This window comes from Pelophylax lessonae (genome assembly GCF_965119305.1).
Source record: "Pelophylax lessonae genome assembly, chromosome: 2".
Lineage (NCBI taxonomy): Eukaryota > Metazoa > Chordata > Amphibia > Anura > Ranidae > Pelophylax > Pelophylax lessonae.
In genome coordinates this window covers 635390881-635412916 of record NC_138769.1, presented here as the reverse complement: position 1 = coordinate 635412916, position 22036 = coordinate 635390881, and the positions used below count along the sequence as shown (strand labels likewise).

Here is a 22036-nt window from a genome sequence, read left to right as displayed (position 1 = left end):
GAACATTTCTGCTTATTTAAAACCAGTTTGCTTTGTTCTTCAAAACAACTGATCATTGCGTGTAACCAGTTTTCTCTGAAATATGAAGAGCATAGTACATCCAGCACTCTGATTGGTGGAGGACTTCAAACGCTCTGTACTTTTTCTGTGCAGGTTATAAACCTGAAGCTTTTTATTACGGCATGACAAGGTCGAAGTTTAACCCAGTTTTCTGTATCTGAGTCACCAAAAAAAGGTCTTAAGGTTACATCTAGTCAATACAGACAGGGCTTGGTACCTGAGTCAGAGCCGACCTTTCGTACATTAGTGAGAAATAGCATTGGTTTTGCAAGGATGGTTTCCCTGTAGTCTTTGTAATCAACGTGGCTCTTCAGAGTGACTTTCCTACAAGAGAGATAAAAAATAAAATTTGAATAGGTCATTATGTGCCAAGCATGTCATAGGTACACTGATAATCCCAAGCAATGTGACAGAATAAAGGAGGGTGTGCAATTATTGGGTCATTGGGTGCAATTATTGGGTCATTTTTGTATGGTTGCAATAAGGCAGGTCCTCATATTTTCTCAATTCAATATGGTAGGGAAAAAAAAAAATATAAAAGCAAGTGGAGCTCTAATTTCATTTACCTGAAAAGTCCTAACCTTTTATAAGGGAAAATTAAAAAAAAAAAAAAAAAAAAAAGAAGGAAGGAAGAACAACCTCTTCAAAACCTTATAATGTATTAAAATATAGAGTGATCCAAACCCATTATGTACCAATCAGCAATAACATTATGTCTACAATGGCCACACAAGCATCAGCACTCCACCATGAATGGAACAAGGTAGCCTGGTCTGAAGAATTCATGAAGGGCTTTGAGGAACACAACGAGTTTGAGGTGTTGACTTGGCCTCCAAATTCTCCAGATCTCGATTCCAATCAAGCATCTGTGATTGGATGCAAGTCTGATCCATGGAGGCCCCACCTCACAACTTACAGGTCTGCTACAGATAGTATAACACATACAACAGCATATCTTCAGAGGTCTAGTGACACCCATACCTTGATGGGTCAGGGCTGTTTTGGTGAGAAAAAGGGGACCTACTTAATATTACGTGGGTAGTGAAAATGTTATGGCTGATCGGTGTAGTTTCCCTGTAAATTGAGGTACAGTGCATTTTCTTAAGGGCTCTTTCACACGGCCGCTCCGCTTGTCCGCAAATCATCCTATTTTTTTGCAGATGATTTGCGGACATAATGCATGTCAATGGCATTGCGGATGACCATCCGCTGACATCCGATTTTCTTCCTTTCAGTTCTGTTCCGTTTTTTGGAACGGAACAGAACCCAATTTTTCCTCCGTGTAAAAAACGGAAAGGAAGGAAAATCGGATGTCAGCGGTGTCATCCGCTGACATCCGCAATGCCCATAGACATACATTATGTCCGCATATCATCTGCAAATGGATGGGATGATATGCGGGCACACGGAGCGGATGACACAAATGTCATCCGCTCCGTGAAGAAAAAAAAAAAAAGTCCCGCAGCGGACACAAACAGCGGAGCGGCCGTCTGAAAGAGCCCTTAAGCACATATTCAGACTATTGTAATATTTATCTTAACCTCTTTACGAAGGCACCACACATATATGGAGCATCAAGGAAGTTGATTTTATCCATTGCACTGCATATATGCGGCATACATTTATGTTAGATCACCCTCAACATAGAGACTGAGCCGTCACTGACAATTACTGTACATGATTACTGTGATCGCCAATCACTGGAGGTGACGTAACACATATAGGGTGGAGCCAGGTGACATCATTGTATATTGCAATGTTTCTCAACTCCAGTCCTCAAGTACCCCCAACAGCTCATGTTTTCAGGATTTCCCTCAGATGAAACGGCTGCGGTAATTACCAAGGCAGTGAAACTGATCAAATCACCTGTGTAAAATAATGGAAAGCCTGAAAACATGACCTGTTGGGAGTACTTAAGGACTGGAGTTGAGAAACATTGGTATAGTAGTGGATATTATCTGTGTTATGAGAGATTGGATTTTATACACGAAGTGCAATCTTAAAAAATCCCACTTTTTTTAAATATATTACACTATAGCGGTGCTTTTAACTTTTTGCGTTTACAAGACTAATGAATAACTAAGCAGCGGAGACTCTGGCCTCCTAAAGGGGCGGATACCCTAATGAGATGGCCAGTAGGAGAACGTGGGAATACATTCCAGAAGATGTCCATCTAGGTATGAATACAAGCACTAAATGACCCAAAAATCTTTGGGGTCATATGTTTGAAGAGGAGGACAGGGTGAGCACAAAGGTGGAGCACGTGTGAAATATCTGAACGGAGGTGCAGCACTGGAGTTGTGGGCACAATTCACTGTAAGGGAATATAAAAGAGTCATCCAGTCTCCTCTATGGAGCGGTGGGTGTCAACGGACAGGTGTCTATTGACATCCGCCAACATCTGATTCTATGGGGATCGCCAACATCTGATTCTATGGGGATCTGTTCCCCATCCATCTGGCGAATCGGATCGAATGACAGTCGGGTGTAAACGGACAGGTGGTCCGTTTATATCAGAGCACTCACAGGAGGAGAGCAGGCTGTGTCTGTTCTGCATAAGTGGAGTGGACACGGACCAGCCATCAGTCTTCTCAGCGGGGATCAGCAGACAGATTCTCCACTGTGCAGGCAGACTTCAACAGGGCTCCTCCCGTGTGGATGGGGCCTAACACAATATTATTCTATTTACTGCTATTGCTGAAGAGGGCAGTATCGGTTTCTTTGCTTATGTAATATTTGTGATTGCCCTTTCACACGATCAGTTTCTCAGGTTAAAAAGAGGAAGAAAAATGCATCCCTTTAAACCTATGGAAGTTTTCATACTGGTCAGTTGTGTTCTTGCCTGCTTGCTGAATTCTTGGTGCCTGTTAGGCCTCTCTCACACTTGTACGACTTAAAAGTCGTGCGATTTTGCTGCCGCGACTTTAACCACTTAAGCCCCGGAAGATTTTACCCCCTTCCTAACCAGGGGGTATTTTGCGATTCGGCACTGCGTGACTTTAACGCACAATTGCGCGGTCGTGCGACACTGTACCTAAATGAATTTGACGTGCTTTTTTCCCACAAACAGAGCTTTCTTTTGGTGGTATTTGATCACCTGTGCAATTTTTTGATCATGCGCTATAATCAAAAAAAGAGCGACAATTTTGCAAAAATAATAATATTTTTCAATTTTTTTTAGTATGAAATCCCCCAACCACCAAAAAATTAAAAAAATCTAAATTTTTTTAAATTTTTGGCCAATTTGTTTTCTGCTACCTATGTTTGGTAAAAAAAATAAATAAATAAATCACAATAAGCGTATTTTGATTGGTTTGTGCAAAAGTTATTGCGTTTACTAACTAAGGGAAAGATTTTTATCATTTTTGTTGTTTTTTTTTTTTTTTTAACGAGTAATAACAGCGATCTGCGATTTTTTTTGCGGTACTGCGACATTGCGGCGGGCAGATCGGACCCTTGACTGACATTTCGGAGACTTTTGGGGGTACCAGTGACATTACTACAGTAATCAGTGCTATACATATGCACTGTTACTATAAAAATGACACTGACAGGGAAGGGGTTAACTTTATTAGAGATGCAGTGACTATGTGTGTCCCTAGGGGCATGCTTCTTACTGTGCAGGGATGTGGCTGTGTGTTTAACAGCAGAGATCAACGGTCCTACATAGCAGGACCGTTAGATCAGTGCTTTTACACAGGGGAGAATGACAGGCGGCTTTGTTTACATTAGCCGCCTGCCTTTCTCCCTTCACAGCGGACGATCGTGAGTGTCCACCGGTCATCGGGTCCGCCAGTCACATGCACGGAGGTGTCCGTGAACGAGCCGAGGCGGGAGCGCGCCTGCCCGCTATTGGCTCCCAGGCTAGTGACATATATATTATATATATATATATATATATATATATATATATATATATATATATATATATATATATATATATATATATATATATATATATATATATATATATATATTATATATATACACGTCACTTTGCCTGGTCGGGGCTGACCGCCTCAGTAAATAGTCGTGCGGCGGTTGGCAACCGGTTAAGCAACGCCTATGTCTTTGGACCTCAAAACGCATTAAAATCGGCCAAAAGTAGTGCAGGGACTACTTTGAAGTCGTTGCGACTTGAAGTCGTACAGATATGAATGGTACTCATTGGAAATCATGGAGAACAACTTGTCATGTGACTTTGCAGTCCCAAATCGCAGGACAAGTCACACAAGTGTGAAAGGGGCGTTAGAGCCCTTTCACACAATCAGTTTTTCAGTAAAATAAAAACAAACACATTATCGCCTCTTTGCAACCAAGCAGTGTGAAAGCAGCCACAAAACGTTTGAAGAGTTAAAACGATTTTTAAGAGATGCATTTTTCTTCTGCATTTTTTGAACTGAATAACTGATCAGTGCGAGAGGCCCTTAAGCCCCGTACACACGTACCGATGGTCGGCATACAAATGTTCCTCTTTTCTCCCCGGGATGTCGGTGTCTGCTGAAAAGTGCAAAGACAGCACAAGGACAGCACAAGAATTTTGTCCGCCGACTGCAGAAGTGATGTCATGTAATGGTTAACTTTCCCTGTGTTTTCTATTTTCTGAGCATGCCCAGTCTTGCAAATCTGCGGTCTGTCGGCCGAATTGTGTACTGACAGGCGAACAATCGTCCGTTCTGGTGTCGGCATACAAATATTTTCATGTTTGCACGAAAGACTTTTGTCCGCGGATTGTGCGCAGACATCTGTCGGAGGCACCATACTAACACGCGTACAATCGGCAGATCCTTCGTCCACCGACGTTTGTATGCCGACGATCGGTACGTGTGTACGGGCCTTTAGTGTTAGCTTCAGGGTCAGAGTAGGCATCAAAAGGGGAAAAAAAAAAAGAAGAAAGTGCACATATTTACATGTGGTATGTAGGTATTCTGTGTTGGTGGATCATGGTAAAGACACAAGAATTTTTAAAAAATATTATTAATTATTATTAATAATGTAATAAGTAGGCTAATTTACTAAAGGAGTCGAGTCATTTCAATTCTAATTTCAAATTGCTGTTTATTTCATCTGCACACAATTGGGTGTACAAAGGTTCACACAGCAACAATTTATTGAGGAAGATCCTCAACCACTTAGTAAAAATTTCCCCAATGTTATTAGCCATCCAGGAAGTGAATGGTTTTTAATCTTTTGGCCAACTCCCCGACTTGTTTTGTAAGAAAAAGCAATAAAGCAAAATCATTGTGTAAGCATTGCAAAGCAATAAGCATGAGGCCTAAGGGCACACTGGGCTTAAATAAAAAAAAAAAAAAAATCCTGCTTTTACAGGCCTTTGAATTTTTACCTAAAAAAAAAAAACAAAATTAAAAACAATGCTTTATCTACAGGCATTTAAATTTATACATAAACCCTCCCCCCTAAAAATCGAAGCTTTTACAGACATTTGACTTTTTACATAAACAAAAAAGCGCATTGAGGAGAGGAGCTGGATAGCAGAAAAAAAAACATCGAAGGTACCTAAACGTCTAGGAGCATTTAGGCGCCTTTTGAGCGTTAATGCATTCCAAAGGCCAGAATTCATATTCTAGCCAATGGCATTAACAATCAAAGCCTGACGCACCCTGAATGCATCTAAACGTGTGTGCAATACGCGGCTTTACGCACTTTTGTTTTAAGCAGCTTTTCTCCTGCCAGGAGTTCTGACGTTCAGAGGAGCAAATCTAATTCCCTTTGCGCATGAGATCTAAAACACGCCACAATGGGGGGAGATTTACCAAGACTGGAGCAAACAGAACCTGGTGCAGCTGTGCAGAGCAACCAATCCGCTTCTAACTTTAGCTTGTTGGATGAGGTTCTGACAATAAGCCCTCTTTCACACTGAACGCGGCTTTGAAATCCTGCAAGTTCATCTGAAGTCGCAGGATTTCAAAGCGGCATTTGACTTCAGGGGCAACTTGAAAGACATCTGTGCGGGTTCCTGCATAGATGTCTACTGAAATTGCTCCCGAAGTCACCAAAAGTAGTGCAGGAACTCCTTTTTGAAATCGGTGCGTGAAAGAGTGTATCAATGTGCCTTAATAAAATATTGATATCCCCCCGATACCAGAGACATACATTTCAGCAAGTGCCCAACTCACAATGGAATGTGGTCTCTGGAAATTACATTAACGTCATTCATTACCATTACAGACAGCATCGACACATCTCAGCCATACCTACTGGACACTTAACAATTAGACTTTGCATATAGATTACAAAAGACACCTGAATACATTGATAAGTACTTGCATATTAACACATCAGACAGCTGAGCATAGACGGGAAGGCCCTTCCACAAAAGCAACTTCAGACACAAGACGTCTCACATTTACATCAATGTGTTAGGGACAACAAAACCTTTCATGTATTGTCTTATTAGATATATTCTATTGTTAAACTGACCCATGGATTGTACACTAGTTTAAACTGTTTTTTCCCTCTGAAATGACCTATAAATGTGTGAGCTGTAAATAAACAAATCAGATGTATTTCCATTAAGCTTGAGTGCTGTATGCCTGTACATCTCCTGGCCAGAAGGGGAAAATTCACTGCACGAGGGAGTAGAACTGAAGGGTCGTAGGTCTAGGACCTAAACGCAAAATCATCTTGCAACTGCCTTTTGATGTGGACGAGTTAACAGTGCGGCACTGCAAAGTTGGAGCTGCACCGATTTGGACGCTCCCATCGCTGGCCGTTTTGACCTGTCAAATAGCGTTTGATGTGAACGGGGGCTAAAACCTGGAAGTAGATTAATTACTATGCAGAGCTGCACCAGTTCTAGTAGCCCCCCCAATGTGGACACACACAAATACAGAATATTTTATTACTTCTCATTTTAAAACAATATCCTGGTTTCAACATAAAGTGAGGTGTTCTAGAAGAAAATTGTAGACAGACTGGAAATGTCTAATTTATTCCAGTGTCTGATTCTCTTATTTATTTTACATGACTTCATCTGGAAGTCGCCTGCCAAGTATGAGGTCTAAACTGAATGGCGGCCAGTAAGGAAGGGGGCTGACATCAGAAGACCAGCACTGTAAATGAACACCATTAGAAAACCCATCATTTGTTATAAACCTGCCTGTCAATGTAGAACAACCGGAAACGTCGTCATGCCATCACTAGTGGTCAGCTGTCCAAAAGACATGACAGGCGGGTTTGTATCCAGACCGCAGGGACAGAAATGACGCCACCCCGACAGACACGCCAAACTTCCCACAGAAACTGAAGAACATTCGAGACACATTATGAACCTACTAGATGAAATGTTTGGCCAACGATAGTAATGATCATTATAACTGAACTCCAGGATAGGCAAATATCAACTAAGTATAAAAGGATTGTGTATTGTCACTTGGATATTGGCGTGTATTTATCCAGGTCTGTGCAGTAATCCAGTGTAAAAACTTTGCCTCTGTACAAAGACTGGTCATTTCTGCTCTCTCTCCTGGTTTAGGGTGACTGGTCTGGTCCCCGTCTCCCTCCTGTAGTTTCCTGCAGGCAGCCTGTAGTGGGAGGAGCCTGCTTGGCTCCTCCCACAGCTCTGCAAAGGCTAAGTACAGCACAGTGACGAGGTCACTGCTACTTTTATAAGGTAATACTTGGCTTTTTAAAGTCATTTGGTGCACACAAAGTGCATTTATATATTGCTGATATTTTGGTCAATGCATATCGGTAGATATGCGCCGATATTTTCGTACATTTAAAAAAATTTATTTATTTTATTTTTTTTCTTTGACAGGTACTCTTGTGGAGGGATCTGGGGGTGAGTACCCGGAAGTGATGTCATGACGTCACTTCTGTGTTTTTGCATGGAGACCCAATCAGAGCCGAATGCGGCTTTGATCAGGCCTTCGGCGGCCGTGCAGGCTGGTTGCCCAGGTCTCCCGGTGGGACGTGAGACTCGGGTGAGCTGCGGAAGGCAGCGGGGGCGGGGGGAGGAACGTCCTCTCCCGTTTCTTGTAATGACAGCCCAGCGGCTTCAGTTGTCATTACAAGACAGCCGACCGTCAGCTATGGACGCCGGTACCGGGGTGATGCTTCCAGCTGCAGGCATCACTCCAGTACAGCACTTTCCCAAAATATCAGCAATGTCGGTCACCTTGGTGGCCGATTCCGATATATTGGGGAAAATGCATATCTCGATATATCAGCTTTGCCTATAATCGCGGTCGATCCCTAATTTATATCCTTTATGGTTATTAAAATATAAATATTTAAATATAAGTAAGTGCCCAGAGTTCAGCTTTAAAGTGATATATAGCCCTCCGTTTTTTTTTTTTTAAGCCCTTTACCAGCTGATTTAATCATTAATTGAGCGTGCAGTTTCTTTATCCTTTAATCCTTGCCTATGTTGCAGGTTAAGCTGGTGCCATGAGCGCTGCCCCAGGTTTCCAGTTTCAGGGTGGCGCCGTTCTCCTGCAGCATCCTATCGAGACACCCTTGCAATCAAGGACTAGAGTTGTATCTCCCTACACTGTGTGCAACAATAGAAACACACACACACCCCCCTTAGCCTAGGATGGCAAGGCACTCCCATGTCCCTCCCTTCTCCAAACTGACAAACTGGCTGGAGACTGCACTGTCCATTGTTAACATCTTTCCCTTGAAGACTGGAAGTTCAGGGAAGCAGCACTTAAAAAGCACAAGCCAACAGCATTGACAGTTATGAACTGCAAGTGCTGGAGTAAGAATTCTAATAAATAGTTTACTGAATGTTTATTTTATAGTGCTCAATTAGTTGAGTTAAAAACAATGCAGGGCTTAATACCATTGTACTTTAAGGGCTCTTTCACACGGGCTTTCCGTGTGAAAGGTCCGCTGCGGGACTTTTTTTTTTTTTTTCACGGAGCGGATGACATTTCTGTCATCCGCTCCGTAGGTCCGCATATCATCCCATCCGTTTGCGGATGATATGCGGACCTAATGTAAGTCTATGGGGATTGCGGATGTCAGCGGATGACACCGCTGACATCCGATTTTCCTTCCTTTCCGTTTTTTGAACGGAACAAAAATAGGATTTTTTCTAGCGGGGGTGTTTAATTTAAGTAAGGTCGTATTATCAGAACCTGAGAAACGTTTATTGGATAAGGGCCTGAAATATGCTCCCCCGAAGCGTTTAGACAAGTTTCATACATATATGGATATCCATAAATTTGTAAGGAAACTAAATATCAAAAGATACATATTGAGTAATCCTGTAAAAGATAATCGTTTAGTTAGCTCTGAAATTCAACACTCCGGGCTTTCTAATGCTTCATTATTCAATCCACCGGGATCCCTAGCCCCATCATTGAGGGTATTTAGGGATGTGTTATTAAGGGATCTAGATAAGATCAAACCACACAATTCCTCCTTGTCTGCTGACCTACAAAAGGGATTAGATTCCTTGTGTGAAAATAAGGATCTGGTCATTAGGCCAGCAGATAAGGGCGGTGGGATCGCTGTACTCGATCGTAGCGATTATAATCAAGAAATGCAACGCATTTTAGGAGATAGTCAAACCTATGTCCCACTTTCTAAAGACCCTAAAGTCTCTTACAAAAAGACTCTGGAGGGTATTGTAAAGAGGGGTTATGATCAAAACATCATAAATAAAAAAGAAAAGGCGTTTCTGATCCCCAAGTGCCCTCGCACTCCGGTTATTTATTATTTACCCAAATTGCATAAGAGTCTAACTTCCCCCCCGGGTCGTCCCATTGTCAGTGGCATCGACTCTGTGACGTCCCGGGTGGGGAAGTATATTGACTCTTATCTACAGCCATTGGTGCAAACCACACCTTCATATATTAAAGACACGAGACATGTCATTGGCCTTTTGACAGGTTTAACTCCTAGTGACCATCTTTGGATGGTCACAGCCGATGTCTCCTCTCTTTACACAATTATCCCACACAATGTGGGGTTGAACGCGGTCAATATGTATCTTAATAGAGATTCTGATTTACCATCAATTCAGATATCCTTTATTATGGAGCTACTTGAGTTCGCTACTCACCATAATTATTTTTGGTATAATGGGCAGTTTTATCGCCAGGTCACTGGGGTGGCCATGGGCGCTAAATATGCCCCGTCTCTCGCCAACTTGTTTATGGCCCAGTGGGAGGAGGACGTCATCTATGCCCACCGCAGGCCGCAAATACTGCTCTGGGCTAGGTACATAGATGACGTGCTCCTCCTCTGGGATGGCCGCCACAGTGACCTGATATCCTTCTTGGAATATTTGAATTCCAATGATCGGGGTATCCAGTTGAATTATGAGTGTAGCCAGTCTACTATTCATTTCCTTGACCTCACCATAAGCATTAAAGATGGACAATTTTCTACATCTACATACTTCAAAACAACCGACAGGAATTCATATATTCCTGTCGATAGCTGTCACTATGCACCTTGGCTGAGGGCTATACCCAAAGGCCAATACCTTCGTATTAGGCGTAACTGTAGTGAATTCCATGAGTTTCAAACTCAGGCCCGTGTTCTTACTGAGAGGTTTCTCGATAAGGGCTATAGTGAGGAATTTCTCAACGAAACACTTATGGAGGTTAGCCGATTGGATAGAACCCAACTACTGAATAATGAGTCCAAAACGGATAGAAAAAATTCTTCGTATAATTTACCTTTTGTTACTTCCTTTTCAAGTCAGCATATGACTATTAAAAATATTGTCAGTCGTCACTGGCACATTCTTGGTAATGATCCAGTCCTGGGTAGCACTCTGTCGGATAGACCACGCGTGGTATTTAAAGGAGCCCCAACTTTGAGAGATAAAGTGGCACCCAACATTTTAGAACCACCAGCCCCCAGACCTACTTTTTTAAGTCAGTTGACTGGGTTTTATAAATGCAACAGGTGTCGTGTCTGTTCTTTTAGCTCTAATAAATGTAGATCAGTTAAAGAGTTTACGTCCACAGCTACAGGTAGAGTTCACGCTATTAAGCCATTCATTTCCTGCATGACCACTGGCATTGTCTACATGCTCCAGTGCCCATGCGGGCTTCAATATATAGGACGAACCAAAAGACCATTACAAGTAAGACTCAATGAACATATATCAAATATACTTAAAGGTTTTCCCAAGCACTCAGTGTCCAAACACTATGCCCTTGTCCATGATAAAAATCCCAGGAATACTTTATTCCTAGGGATAGACAAATTTGTACCCCATTGGAGGGGTGAACCCCTAGTTAGAGGCATCTCAAAACTAGAGATGAACTGGATTCATCGGGCCAAAACATACGTACCGTTTGGACTCAATGTAGACATTGAAATAAATGCTTTCATAGATAACGCCTAACTTAACAATACCCTTTTATTTCATTTTTCAAATATATTCTTAATGTATATATTGAAATTAATTTATCATTGATTTCCTATCCAAGCCTATTACATGTCAATACAATTGGACAACACCAATCAGTTATATTTGACATATGTGTGACATTTTTATTATAATTGTTAACATTATGTTGGGCCCAATTATTAAATAAGGGGCTGATTGAGTTGGATATAACAATATCTAAGAATGAAAGGATTTTTTTGTTTACATCATTAATCCTTTTCATATATAGCCTTCCTCTCTCTCTTTTTTATGATGGTCGGGATTGGTGCTGTCCAGTTGTAATCAATATGTCATTTAAACCTGTAATATCCACTAGATGGTGCCTTCATTGACCCACTCTAGGCGGATATGACGAATATCTGTTCGCTAATTTTTGCTTTATATCTTAAGTACAAAATATAGTTGTTTTGTGTGATGCTCTTCTTTATTTTGTTTATATATAAACCCTTTGTTGTTGCTATTTGCGGGTTGATGTGTGGGGTACCATTCCGGTTACGAATTCCCCCACTTAAGATGGCGGGATGATCCTCACCCTCTTCCGGTCATTTAGCTCAAATAGATGGCGTCAGTACGCCGTCCGCGCCTTTGAAAACGTCATCTGTGACGAAACGTCGTCGGGTCACGGCGTACTGACGTCATCGGATTGCGACCGGAGAGTGCGGGCGAGCGAAGCCGTCCGGCCGGCGGCTGACAAACATTGCTCCTCATTCCTGGTCTTGCTGTAAGTTTTTCTGATTTTATTTGTGAATAAATTTTAATGGTTTTACGCTATGGGAGCCTCTCTTTTCTTTACGTGGGTGAACACTTGCAATACCTCCGCTATTTGAGGATAACAACACCCCAGAGTAAGGGTCGGGTCCTTGGATGCTTGATCACCATACAGGCTCAACATTATTTGTATTTCGTAAGAGGCGACCCCTATTGGTATATCCTATTATTGGCTCCGGGTTCACACTGAATTGTGATCTGCACGTTTGCTTTAATCCTTATCTTATATGGTAAGAGGCGAATCCAGCTACATAAGGTGGTGGTTCAACACGCAAATTTCACACTTTTGCCTTCCTTTATTGGCTATTCAATTAACGTTGTCCGGTAAGAGGCGACTTCAGCTACAACACTTCTTATTATTAATTTTGGTGTTTACCTTTATCACTTTTGGTAAGGGGTACCCATCATATTTTTATATATTTTATTTTTGCATGTTTTTATTCACTGTTATCAGTGATCAATTTTATTGGTGGAGGTTTATTCATTCACACAATTGAATTCATTTTTCAAGAACACTGTGGTGTCTAATTAATTTAGTTTGTAAGGTTTTACGCTATTGCGCTTTTACCTTTACTTCCATGATCCAATGACCATTGAGCTAACCATTTACGTGGACCTGGATCTACTATCAAGGTGACAAGTTTACACGAAGAAAATCGGATGTCAGCGGATGGTATTCCGCTGACATCCGCAATGCCATAGACTTACATTATGTCCGCAAATCATCCGCAAAAAAATAGGATGATTTGCGGACATACGGAGCGCCTGTGTGAAAGGGCCCTAACACTTTTACTGACCTACTTTGCAATACTAATATGAAAACATAATAACAGATGCCCTCTAACCATGTGCTGGCAAAAAAAGGAAATCCCATGTTGCATGATGTACTATTGTATCTTTTTTGTTTTTTCTTTCCTATGACAGTCCTGTTTACTGATGAGATGCTTCGTAGAATGAGGAGTTACACACAAAACCCAAAATTCCAAGCCTGTGGATAAAGATTGCAGCCAACTATAGATATCCATAAGTTTGTACGAGCGTTCCTTAGAAAATCTAAATAGTGTATGGGCAGCTTTTCCGAATGTGAAAACTTGTTCCAGGTCAGGGTCTCAGAACGTACTGAAAACATTGCATTTGTCCTTCAGTATTTTGTAAAGAAGGTCAACAACTGCAGCCCCCCCATTTCCCTTATGACAAGCTTATTAGATGTCTTACCCACCGAGTGCTTACAGCAGGGATCTTAAAACGTTTCAAACAAAGGGCCAGTCTACTGTCCCTCAAACTTTAGGGGGGCCAGATTGTGGTCAGTGGGGGTAGAAAATGTCCCAGGGCAAGCATCAGTGAGAGTACCCTCACTAAATTATAAAATCACTAAAGTATGAGTGGGGAGGACTAGCGCCCCATCATTGGTGTGGGTGGGGCAGACTAGCGCCCCATCATTGGTATGGGTGGGGCAGACTAGCGCCCCCATCATTGGTATGGGTGGGGCGGACTAGCGCCCCCATCATTGGTATGGGTGGGGCGGACTAGCGCCCCCATCATTGGTATGGGTGGGGCGGACCAGCGCCCCATCATTGGTAGGAGTGGGGGGGACCAGCGCCCCATCATTGGTAGGAGTGGGGGGGACCAGCGCCCCATCATTGGTAGGAGTGGGGGGGACCAGCGCCCCATCATTGGTAGGAGTGGGGGGACCAGCGCCCCATCATTGGTAGGAGTGGGGGGGACCAGCGCCCCCATCAATGGTATGGGTGGGGCGGACTAGCGCCCCCATCATTGGTATGGGTGGGGCGGACCAGCGCCCCCATCATTGGTAGGAGTGGGGGGGGACCAGCGCCCCCATCATTGGTAGGAGTGGGGGGGACCAGCGCCCCCATCATTGGTATGAGTGGGGTGGGTCAGCGCCCCATCATTGGTATAAGTGGGGAGGGTCAGCGCCCCATCATTGGTATAAGTGGGGAGGGTCAGCGCCCCATCATTTGTATGAGTGGGGAGGGTCAGCGCTCCATTATTGGTGGCAGTGGGAGGAATAGCGCCCCAAGGGTGAGATAAAGGCTAGCACAGGGGTGCATCTGGCCCCCGGGCCCCAGTTTGGAGACCACTGGTTTAGAGCATTACAAGTCCATCACAAAGCAAAATCCAGACCTAGGAAGAGTATTGTTCAGCCTTTGGGTCTCATCCTGTGGAACTGGAGCATTCAGTAGTTAGTCACATTCAACAAGAATAGTTCTGTAATATAGACGTCTTGTAGATTCTTCAGTTCTAATTCATTACAGCCTTTTTAACCCCCCCCCCCCCCCATATTAACCTGCAAAGGCAGCCAGATGTGGATGTACACATGCTGTGGCGAGAATATCCCGTGCCACGTTTGACGAAGGTACCATTCAAAGGCACCACAATAGTCCTACATTTACATATAACGCACATGGTTCTGATGCAGCATTTACAAGGGTAAAACAGATGAGGAGTATGCGACCTATCACCTTCCTCGCCGCCTGTAAAACATGATGGATCACCTGTCAGCGACAGGCAGCAATGACAGCTGTGTCTAAACTAAAGCTGCTCATACACTAGTAGAATATCATTCAAAATGCATTGATTTACAAACGCTTGTTCAATTTTCTAATAGTTAGTGGGGTCCGGTTGGGGTTTGTTTTCAGCCCCAGTGATGAGAGTTTGAAGGAGCAGGATGGAAATGGATGGTTAAACAAACCGACTTCCAAACTGTATTCTGAAAAGGACATTCATTCCAAAATCAAATTTTTAAAGCAAATGACATTTTTGAAGTACTTTCAAATGATATTCAACTCATTGAATGTGCTGAGACATACGAATTTTTGCATGAATGTTCATTCAAAAATCTGCTAGTGTATGGCCAGATGTAGCCTTTAATTCCTATCAGGATTGCAGCAGAACTTAAAAAATACGCAACAACAAACTACGGCCGAGAGAAGAAAGAAAGGAAACAAGGAAAAAAAACACACAAAGAAATGGAACCGAAAAGATGAGACGGTGGACAAAGTAAAATGTGATAAAATAAAAATGAATATGCATGGAAATAAGAAAATAAAAATAAATAAAAATGAAAATAAATATCTGGGCTCCATAATGATATTGGCCAATTGAAAACTTTGGATCTGATCTTTAATACTCAGCAAACTATTCAACAAACACATACGAATTCTCCTAGTACAGCGATTGTATTTTTGGCGATTATACAACGTTTTCGCTGGCTCTATTCATTCCCTTAGCGGCCTTTTGAAAAAATACGAAAACGCATCAATAGGAATATTCATCAATTTTTAGTACCTCCAGTAGGATTCTCATTTCGGCATTTTGACACAGGTGCCGATTGGCTAGAGGGGGAGCCAATCAGCGCGTCCGGCGTACATGATGCCTGCCGGGCCCCATCAGTTTTATTTGTTGTACAATTGCGCAATTATCAGTTAAAGTAACGCAGTGCCGTATCGTAAAAAAAAAAAGGAAAAAAAAAAAGACCTGGTCATTAAGGGGGAAATCCTTCCGGTCCTTAAGTGGTTAAAGTAGAACTCCAGCCAGGATGGTTTCCATAATAGGAGAGATTTTTGGCTAAATGTACACTTGGAGCCGTCACTATAACACCTCTGAAAAGTGATCCAGGGCTCAGTGGCCTGTCTTTACCGCCCCCAAACAGCATGAGTAACGAATGTGTTTGCAAACAAGAACTACGGCCTCCCCAGACATGGGAAGAATGCGGAGCGGCTACTCTGTGTTTTCCCAGAATGAATCGATCAGCCCTCCCGGAAACAAGGACAGCTTTCTAGATAGCTGTCCTAATTCTCCGTAAATTAGAAGTGTATGGATGGCGTATCTGCTTTACTTCACAACAAAATTCTCTTTGTGATTTTATTTTTTTTAACACATTTTTCAATCATGTGATTGGGAATTTCCCAAACGTCTCTACACCTCATTTACTAGGACATGTGAAAAGCCGCTCTGAAAAGTGAAGCTCTATTTTGGTAAATACACGTTTGTCCCTTTAGGTTTAGTTTACACAGGTGGCAAAGAGGTGGTAAAAACAGGTGGTTCATCTGTGTTTTTACTGCCCTATACCTTCCCACCTACAAAATATTACGGCCGCTCAGGTCAGGCCTGTTTCATGGTGCAGCAAAATGTAATCACTTGCCGACCGCCCGCCGCAGATATACTGTGGTAAGCTGGCCCGGCTGCGCCAACTGCCGTACATGTACAGCGGTTCGCGGGAGCGCTCGCCGTAATTAAGCAGCGGGAAAGCCAATCCATGGGGCCGGCGGCCGTAATAGCCGCCGGGCACCCGCGATCGCTCCCCGTGCAGAAAGAACGACAGTCTGCTGTTGTAAACACAGCTGACCGTTCTCTCTGGAATGAACATTCTATTTAGGATCGCAGGTCTCTGTGTTGATTCCACAAGTCCCTCCCCCCATACAGTTAGAAAACAACCCCTAGGCTTACACTTAACCCTTTGATCTCCCCTGGGTTAACCCCTTCCCTGCCAGTGTCAGTATTACAGCAACAATGCATATTTTTAGCACTGATTACTGTAGTAATGTCACTGGTCCCCCCAAGTGTCAAAAATGTCAGTTAGGGGTCCGATCTGTCCGCCGCAGTGTCGCAGTCCTGTTAAAAATTGCAGATTGCTGACATTTTTTTTTTTTTTTAACTAATAGACAAATCTTTCCCCTAGTTTGAAGATACAATAACTTTTGTGCAAACCAATCAAAATACACTTATTGGGATTTTTTTTTTACCAAAAATATGTAGCAGAAAACAAATTGGCCTAAAAGGATGAAAATAATATGATTTTTACATTTTTTTGGGGGGGAATGTTATAGAGCAAAAAGTGAAAAATATATACATTTTTTTTTCCAGAATTTTCGCTCTTTTTTGTTTATGGCGCAAAAAAAAAAAAAAAATTGCAGAGGTGATCAAATACCACCAAAAGAAAGCTCTATTTGTGGGAAAAAAAGGACGTCAATTGTATTTGGGTACAGAGTCACAGGACCGGGCAATTTTCAGTTAAAATAACGCAGTGCCAAATCGCAAAATATGGCCTGATCATTAAGAGGGCAAACCTTCCGGTCCTTAAGTGGTTAATTTGGTGTGTTGCTTGCCACCCGTGCCCTCTAAAGCCAATGGGATTGCACTGTAACCACGTGCCATGCCAACCCCTTTGCTGGTGCTTTACTGCATATGCAGACTGATTTTACTGTCACGGGTTTAGTCTTGGTTCACACTTATGCGATGTCTGTGCAGTGCGATACATTATCGCTGTTTTCCTGCAATAAGTGTGACCCAACACTGACACTGAACTCCGCTAACACAGCAACAGATTTCTTCCCCTATTTTGGGATCAATAGATGCTGCTGATGGTAAGTACCCCTGTTAGTGCGCACAGGATACCCCCCCCTGTCAGTGCACACAGGATCCCCCCCCCCTCCTGTCAGTGCACACAGGATTCCCCCCCTCCTCCTGTCAGTGCACACAGGATGCCCCCCTTCTCCTGTCAGTGCACACAGGATCCCCCCCCTCCTCCTGTCAGTGCACACAGGATTCCCCCCCTCCTCCTGTCAGTGCACACAGGATCCCCCCCTCCTCCTGTCAGTGCACACAGGATCCCCCCCCTCCTCCTGTCAGTGCACACAGGATCCCCCCCCCTCCTCCTGTCAGTGCACACAGGATCCCCCCCCCTCCTCCTGTCAGTGCACACAGGATCCCCCCCCCTCCTCCTGTCAGTGCACACAGGATCCCCCCCCTCCTCCTGTCAGTGCACACAGGATCCCCCCCCTCCTCCTGTCAGTGCACACAGGATCCCCCCCCCTCCTCCTGTCAGTGCACACAGGATCCCCCCCCTCCTCCTGTCAGTGCACACAGGATCCCCCCCCCTCCTCCTGTCAGTGCACACAGGATCCCCCCCCCCCCCTCCTGTCAGTGCACACAGGACCCCCCCCCTCCTGTCAGTGCACACAGGACCCCCCCCCCCTCCTGTCAGTGCACACAGGATCCCCCCCTCCTGTCAGTGCACACAGGACCCCCCCCCCTCCTGTCAGTGCACACAGGACCCCCCCCCCCTCCTGTCAGTGCACACAGGATCCCCCCCCCTCCTGTCAGTGCACACAGGATCCCCCCCCTCCTGTCAGTGCACACAGGACCCCCCCCTCCTGTCAGTGCACACAGGACCCCCCCCCTCCTGTCAGTGCACACAGGATCCCCCCCCCCCCCTCAGTGCACACAGGATCCCCCCCCCCTCCTGTCAGTGCACACAGGATCCCCCCCCCCCCTCCTGATCCCCCCCCCCTCCTGTCAGTGCACACAGGATCCCCCCCCTCCTGTCAGTGCACACAGGATCCCCCCCTGTCAGTGCACACAGGATCCCCCCCCTCCTGTCAGTGCACGCAGGATCCCCCCAGTCCTCTCACCTGTGGATGTAGTTGATGACTCTGCACTGCTGTCCGTCTATGAGCGCGCCCCCGTCACTGAGGACATTGAAGCCCCCCCTCTGGTTGTGGGAGGTGAGGACGCCGTCCTCCAGGTTCAGGTAGTTGGATTGGAGATCCAGGAGAAGTCGGAGCGGCAGGACGGCCATCTCGCAGTTGGCGGTGGTCATTGTGGCCACTATGTCCGAGTTGATGGAGGACATACTGAGGACGGAGCGGGTACTGGCCAGCCGCTCCGCCCGGGACAGCTCTGCGGGGTGAGATTCGGCCATGACTGCGCTCATACTGCACTGCACTGACACCCAACAACACCGATCCGATCACCGACCTCAACTGCACCATCCGCCGCTCACTGACAGCTAACTTCCCGGAGCAGGGGCGGAGACAAGAGGACCGCCTAGTGGGAGGGGCGCGGGGTAAGAAGCCGTCTTAGTGGAAGAGGCGCAGGAGAGGAGGTTGTCCTAGCAGGAAAGGCGGAGAGGACGATATAAGCCCTCGGATCTGACTATGGACCCCTCCCTAGTGGGAGGGGTGGAGTGGAAGTTAGACCTATTGGGAGGAAAGACCAACATAGTAGGAGGGGTAGGGTGACAAAGGTGGAGCAGGAGGCTGTCCTCTTAGAAGGGGCGGGGGAGAGAAGACAGTAGTAGGAGGGGCTGAGCCTACCTGTCCGCCCCGCCCTCTACACACAGGTGTCCTCGGGAGGGAGAGCACAGCCGGGGATGGAATGCAGGGAGGAGCCGGGCAGGGTAATCATGTCTGAGCAGATATGCTGAAGAGCCGGAGCGTCCAGTGTTCGCGGATTAGCCGCCAATCATGGACAATTGCAGTCATTGTGTGCGGGAAACCAACCAGAGTCTGCTGCCTGTAACCCTTTAACTACCTCAATACTGGGCACTTAATCCCCCTTCCTTCCCAGAGCAATTTTCAGCTTTTAGCGCTGTTGCAATTTGAATGACAATTGCGCGGTCATGCAACACTGTACCTAAACATAATTTGTGTCATTTTTTCCCCACAAATAGAGCTTTCTTTTGGTGGTATTTGATCACCGTCAGGTTTTTTCTTTTTTGGTGCACAAATAAAAAAGTTTGAAAAAAAAAAAAAAAGTTTTTTTGTTTAGGTTATAAAATTTTGTAAATAGATATGTTTTTTCCTGCACTGATGAGCACTGATGATGCCGCACTGACAGGCACTGATGAGGAGACACTGATGGGGTGGCACTGATGGGGTGGCACTGATAGGTAGCACTGATATGCAGCACTGATGGGCACTGATATGTGGCACTGATAGATAGCACTGATATGCAGCATTGGTGGGCACTGATAGGCAGCGCTGATGGGCACTGATAGGCAGTACTGATGGGCACTGATTGGCGGCACTGATGGGCACTGATAGGTGGCACTGTTGGGCGGCAATGATCGGCACTAATGGGTGGCACTGATGGGCACTGATGGGGGGCACTGATGGGCACTGATAGGCAGCACTGGTGGGCAATAATGGGCACTGGTGGGCGGCACTGATAGATGGCAATAACGGCACTGGTGGGCAGCACTGATAGATGGCATTGGTGGGCAACACTGATAGGGAGGGCACTGGGGGGCTCTCTGAGCCCTGCTTGCCATCCCTGGTGGCCATGGTGGGCATCCCTGGTTGTCATCGATTTGGTTGTTCTGATTACCAGCACAGATCCCCCCTGTGATCAGTGAGTAATTAGAAATACTCACTGATCCCCCCTGGCTGCAGCACAGATCATCCCTCTTCTCCTCACTGACAGGATCTGTCAGGAGGAGAAGAGATCGAAGCCGTTACAACGGCTCTATTTACATTACATGATGGCTGTGATTGGACACAGCCGTAATGTGATCAGGAGGGTCAATCACAGGGCCCTCCTGCCGAAGGATGTTGCTCTGTGTCTGAGGGACACAGGCACATCGAGATCGCGCCGCTGCGCGTGCCCGCAGCGGCGCGATCTCTCTCCAAGTTTGCAAAACATGGTAAAGGTATGCACGGCCGATCAAGTCGCCGCTTGCACACCTGAGACACCGATGTCTGATTGCGAAAAAGCCTAAGACACACTCACCACCCTGGTAGAGTGTGCCGGGCCAGGGAAAGGTGGAACCTGTACAATCGTCTGCCTGATCCATTTAGAAATGGTTGCCGCAGACGCAGCCAGACCCTTCCGAGGTCCCTCAGGAAGGACAAAGAGAGAATCCGACATTCTGAATTATTCGGTAGACGACAGGTAGACCCTGATCGCCCTGACAACATCCAAGGAATGCGAGGCAAACTCCTTAGGGTGCCTAGGCTTCGCAAGCAGCGAAGGCAAAACAATATCCTCAATGAGATGGAAGGCAGAAACCACCTTAGGAAGGAAGGATTGATGAGGTCGCAAGACCACCTTGTCCCTAAGGACAACTAGGTAGGGAGAGCGGCAGGACAAGGCCGCCAACTCTGACACTCTGCAAGCAGATGTGATAGCCAATAAAAAGGCAACTTTCAGTGACAGTGCCAGCAGAGAAAACTCCCTGATATTTTCAAAGGGAGGACGTAGGAAAACGGACAGGACCAGATTCAAGTCCCAAGGAGCTAACGGCGCCCTCCTAGGGGGGCCAGATGACGCACACTTTGAACAAAAGTGCGGATCAAGTAATTTGATGCCAGGGGGCGCTGGAAAAGAATAACCAGCGCGTATATCTGACCATTAACAATGTGCAGCGCCAAACGCTGATCCACACCGGATTGCCAGAAGGCTAACACCCTCGCCACCGAAAAGGAGCGAGGATGGAAACCCGGAGATTCACATCAGGCAAAATGAGCCTTCCAGGTACGATAATAAAGCTTACAGGAGGGTAGGAATGACCGCCGACAAGAGACCTCGATCTCTCAGGACCTGGCTTTCAACAGCCACGCCGTCAAAGCCAGCGACCGTAAAGCAGGATGGAAGATCGGCCCCTGCAACAGCAGATCGTCTGATGAGGGGAGCCGCCAAGGAGGCTCGACGACCAGTTGCATGATGTCCGCGTACCAGGACTAGCGCGGCCAGTCTGGAGTCACTAGGAACACCTGCTTTTGGTACTGAGGCCAACCTGCGAAGAAACCGGGACAACAATTGAATCGGAGGAAAGGCATAGATCAGACGATACTGATTCCACAGCACCACCAACGCGTCCGAGGCATTTGCCAGAGGATCGCAAGTTCTTGCCACGAACCTTTCCACCTCGTTGTTGAGACGAGACATGAACAGATCCACGTCCGGGGATCCCCATCGTGCACACAGCATCTAAAAATACCTCCGGGTGTAGGGACCATTGCCCTTGGTCCAGGGTCTGGCGGCTCAGATAGTTGGCTTGCCAGTTCTCCACACCCGGAAAGTGAACTG

General features: G+C 45.5%; 1 protein-coding gene across 1 annotated transcript in view; it reads right to left on the bottom strand.

Annotated features, from left to right (window-relative positions):
- The window catches only part of MEDAG (mesenteric estrogen dependent adipogenesis), a 35959-nt gene extending 16971 nt beyond the window's left edge, over positions 1 to 18988 (bottom strand). Inside the window, exons 1-2 of the mRNA XM_082244870.1 lie at positions 18640 to 18988; positions 278 to 384 (exon numbers count right to left, since the gene is read on the bottom strand). Coding sequence (XP_082100996.1) covers positions 278 to 384; positions 18640 to 18941 — 409 coding nt within the window. The 5' untranslated portion in view covers positions 18942 to 18988. The remainder of the gene's footprint in view (positions 1 to 277; positions 385 to 18639) is intronic.
- Positions 18989 to 22036: the final 3048 nt, after the last annotated feature.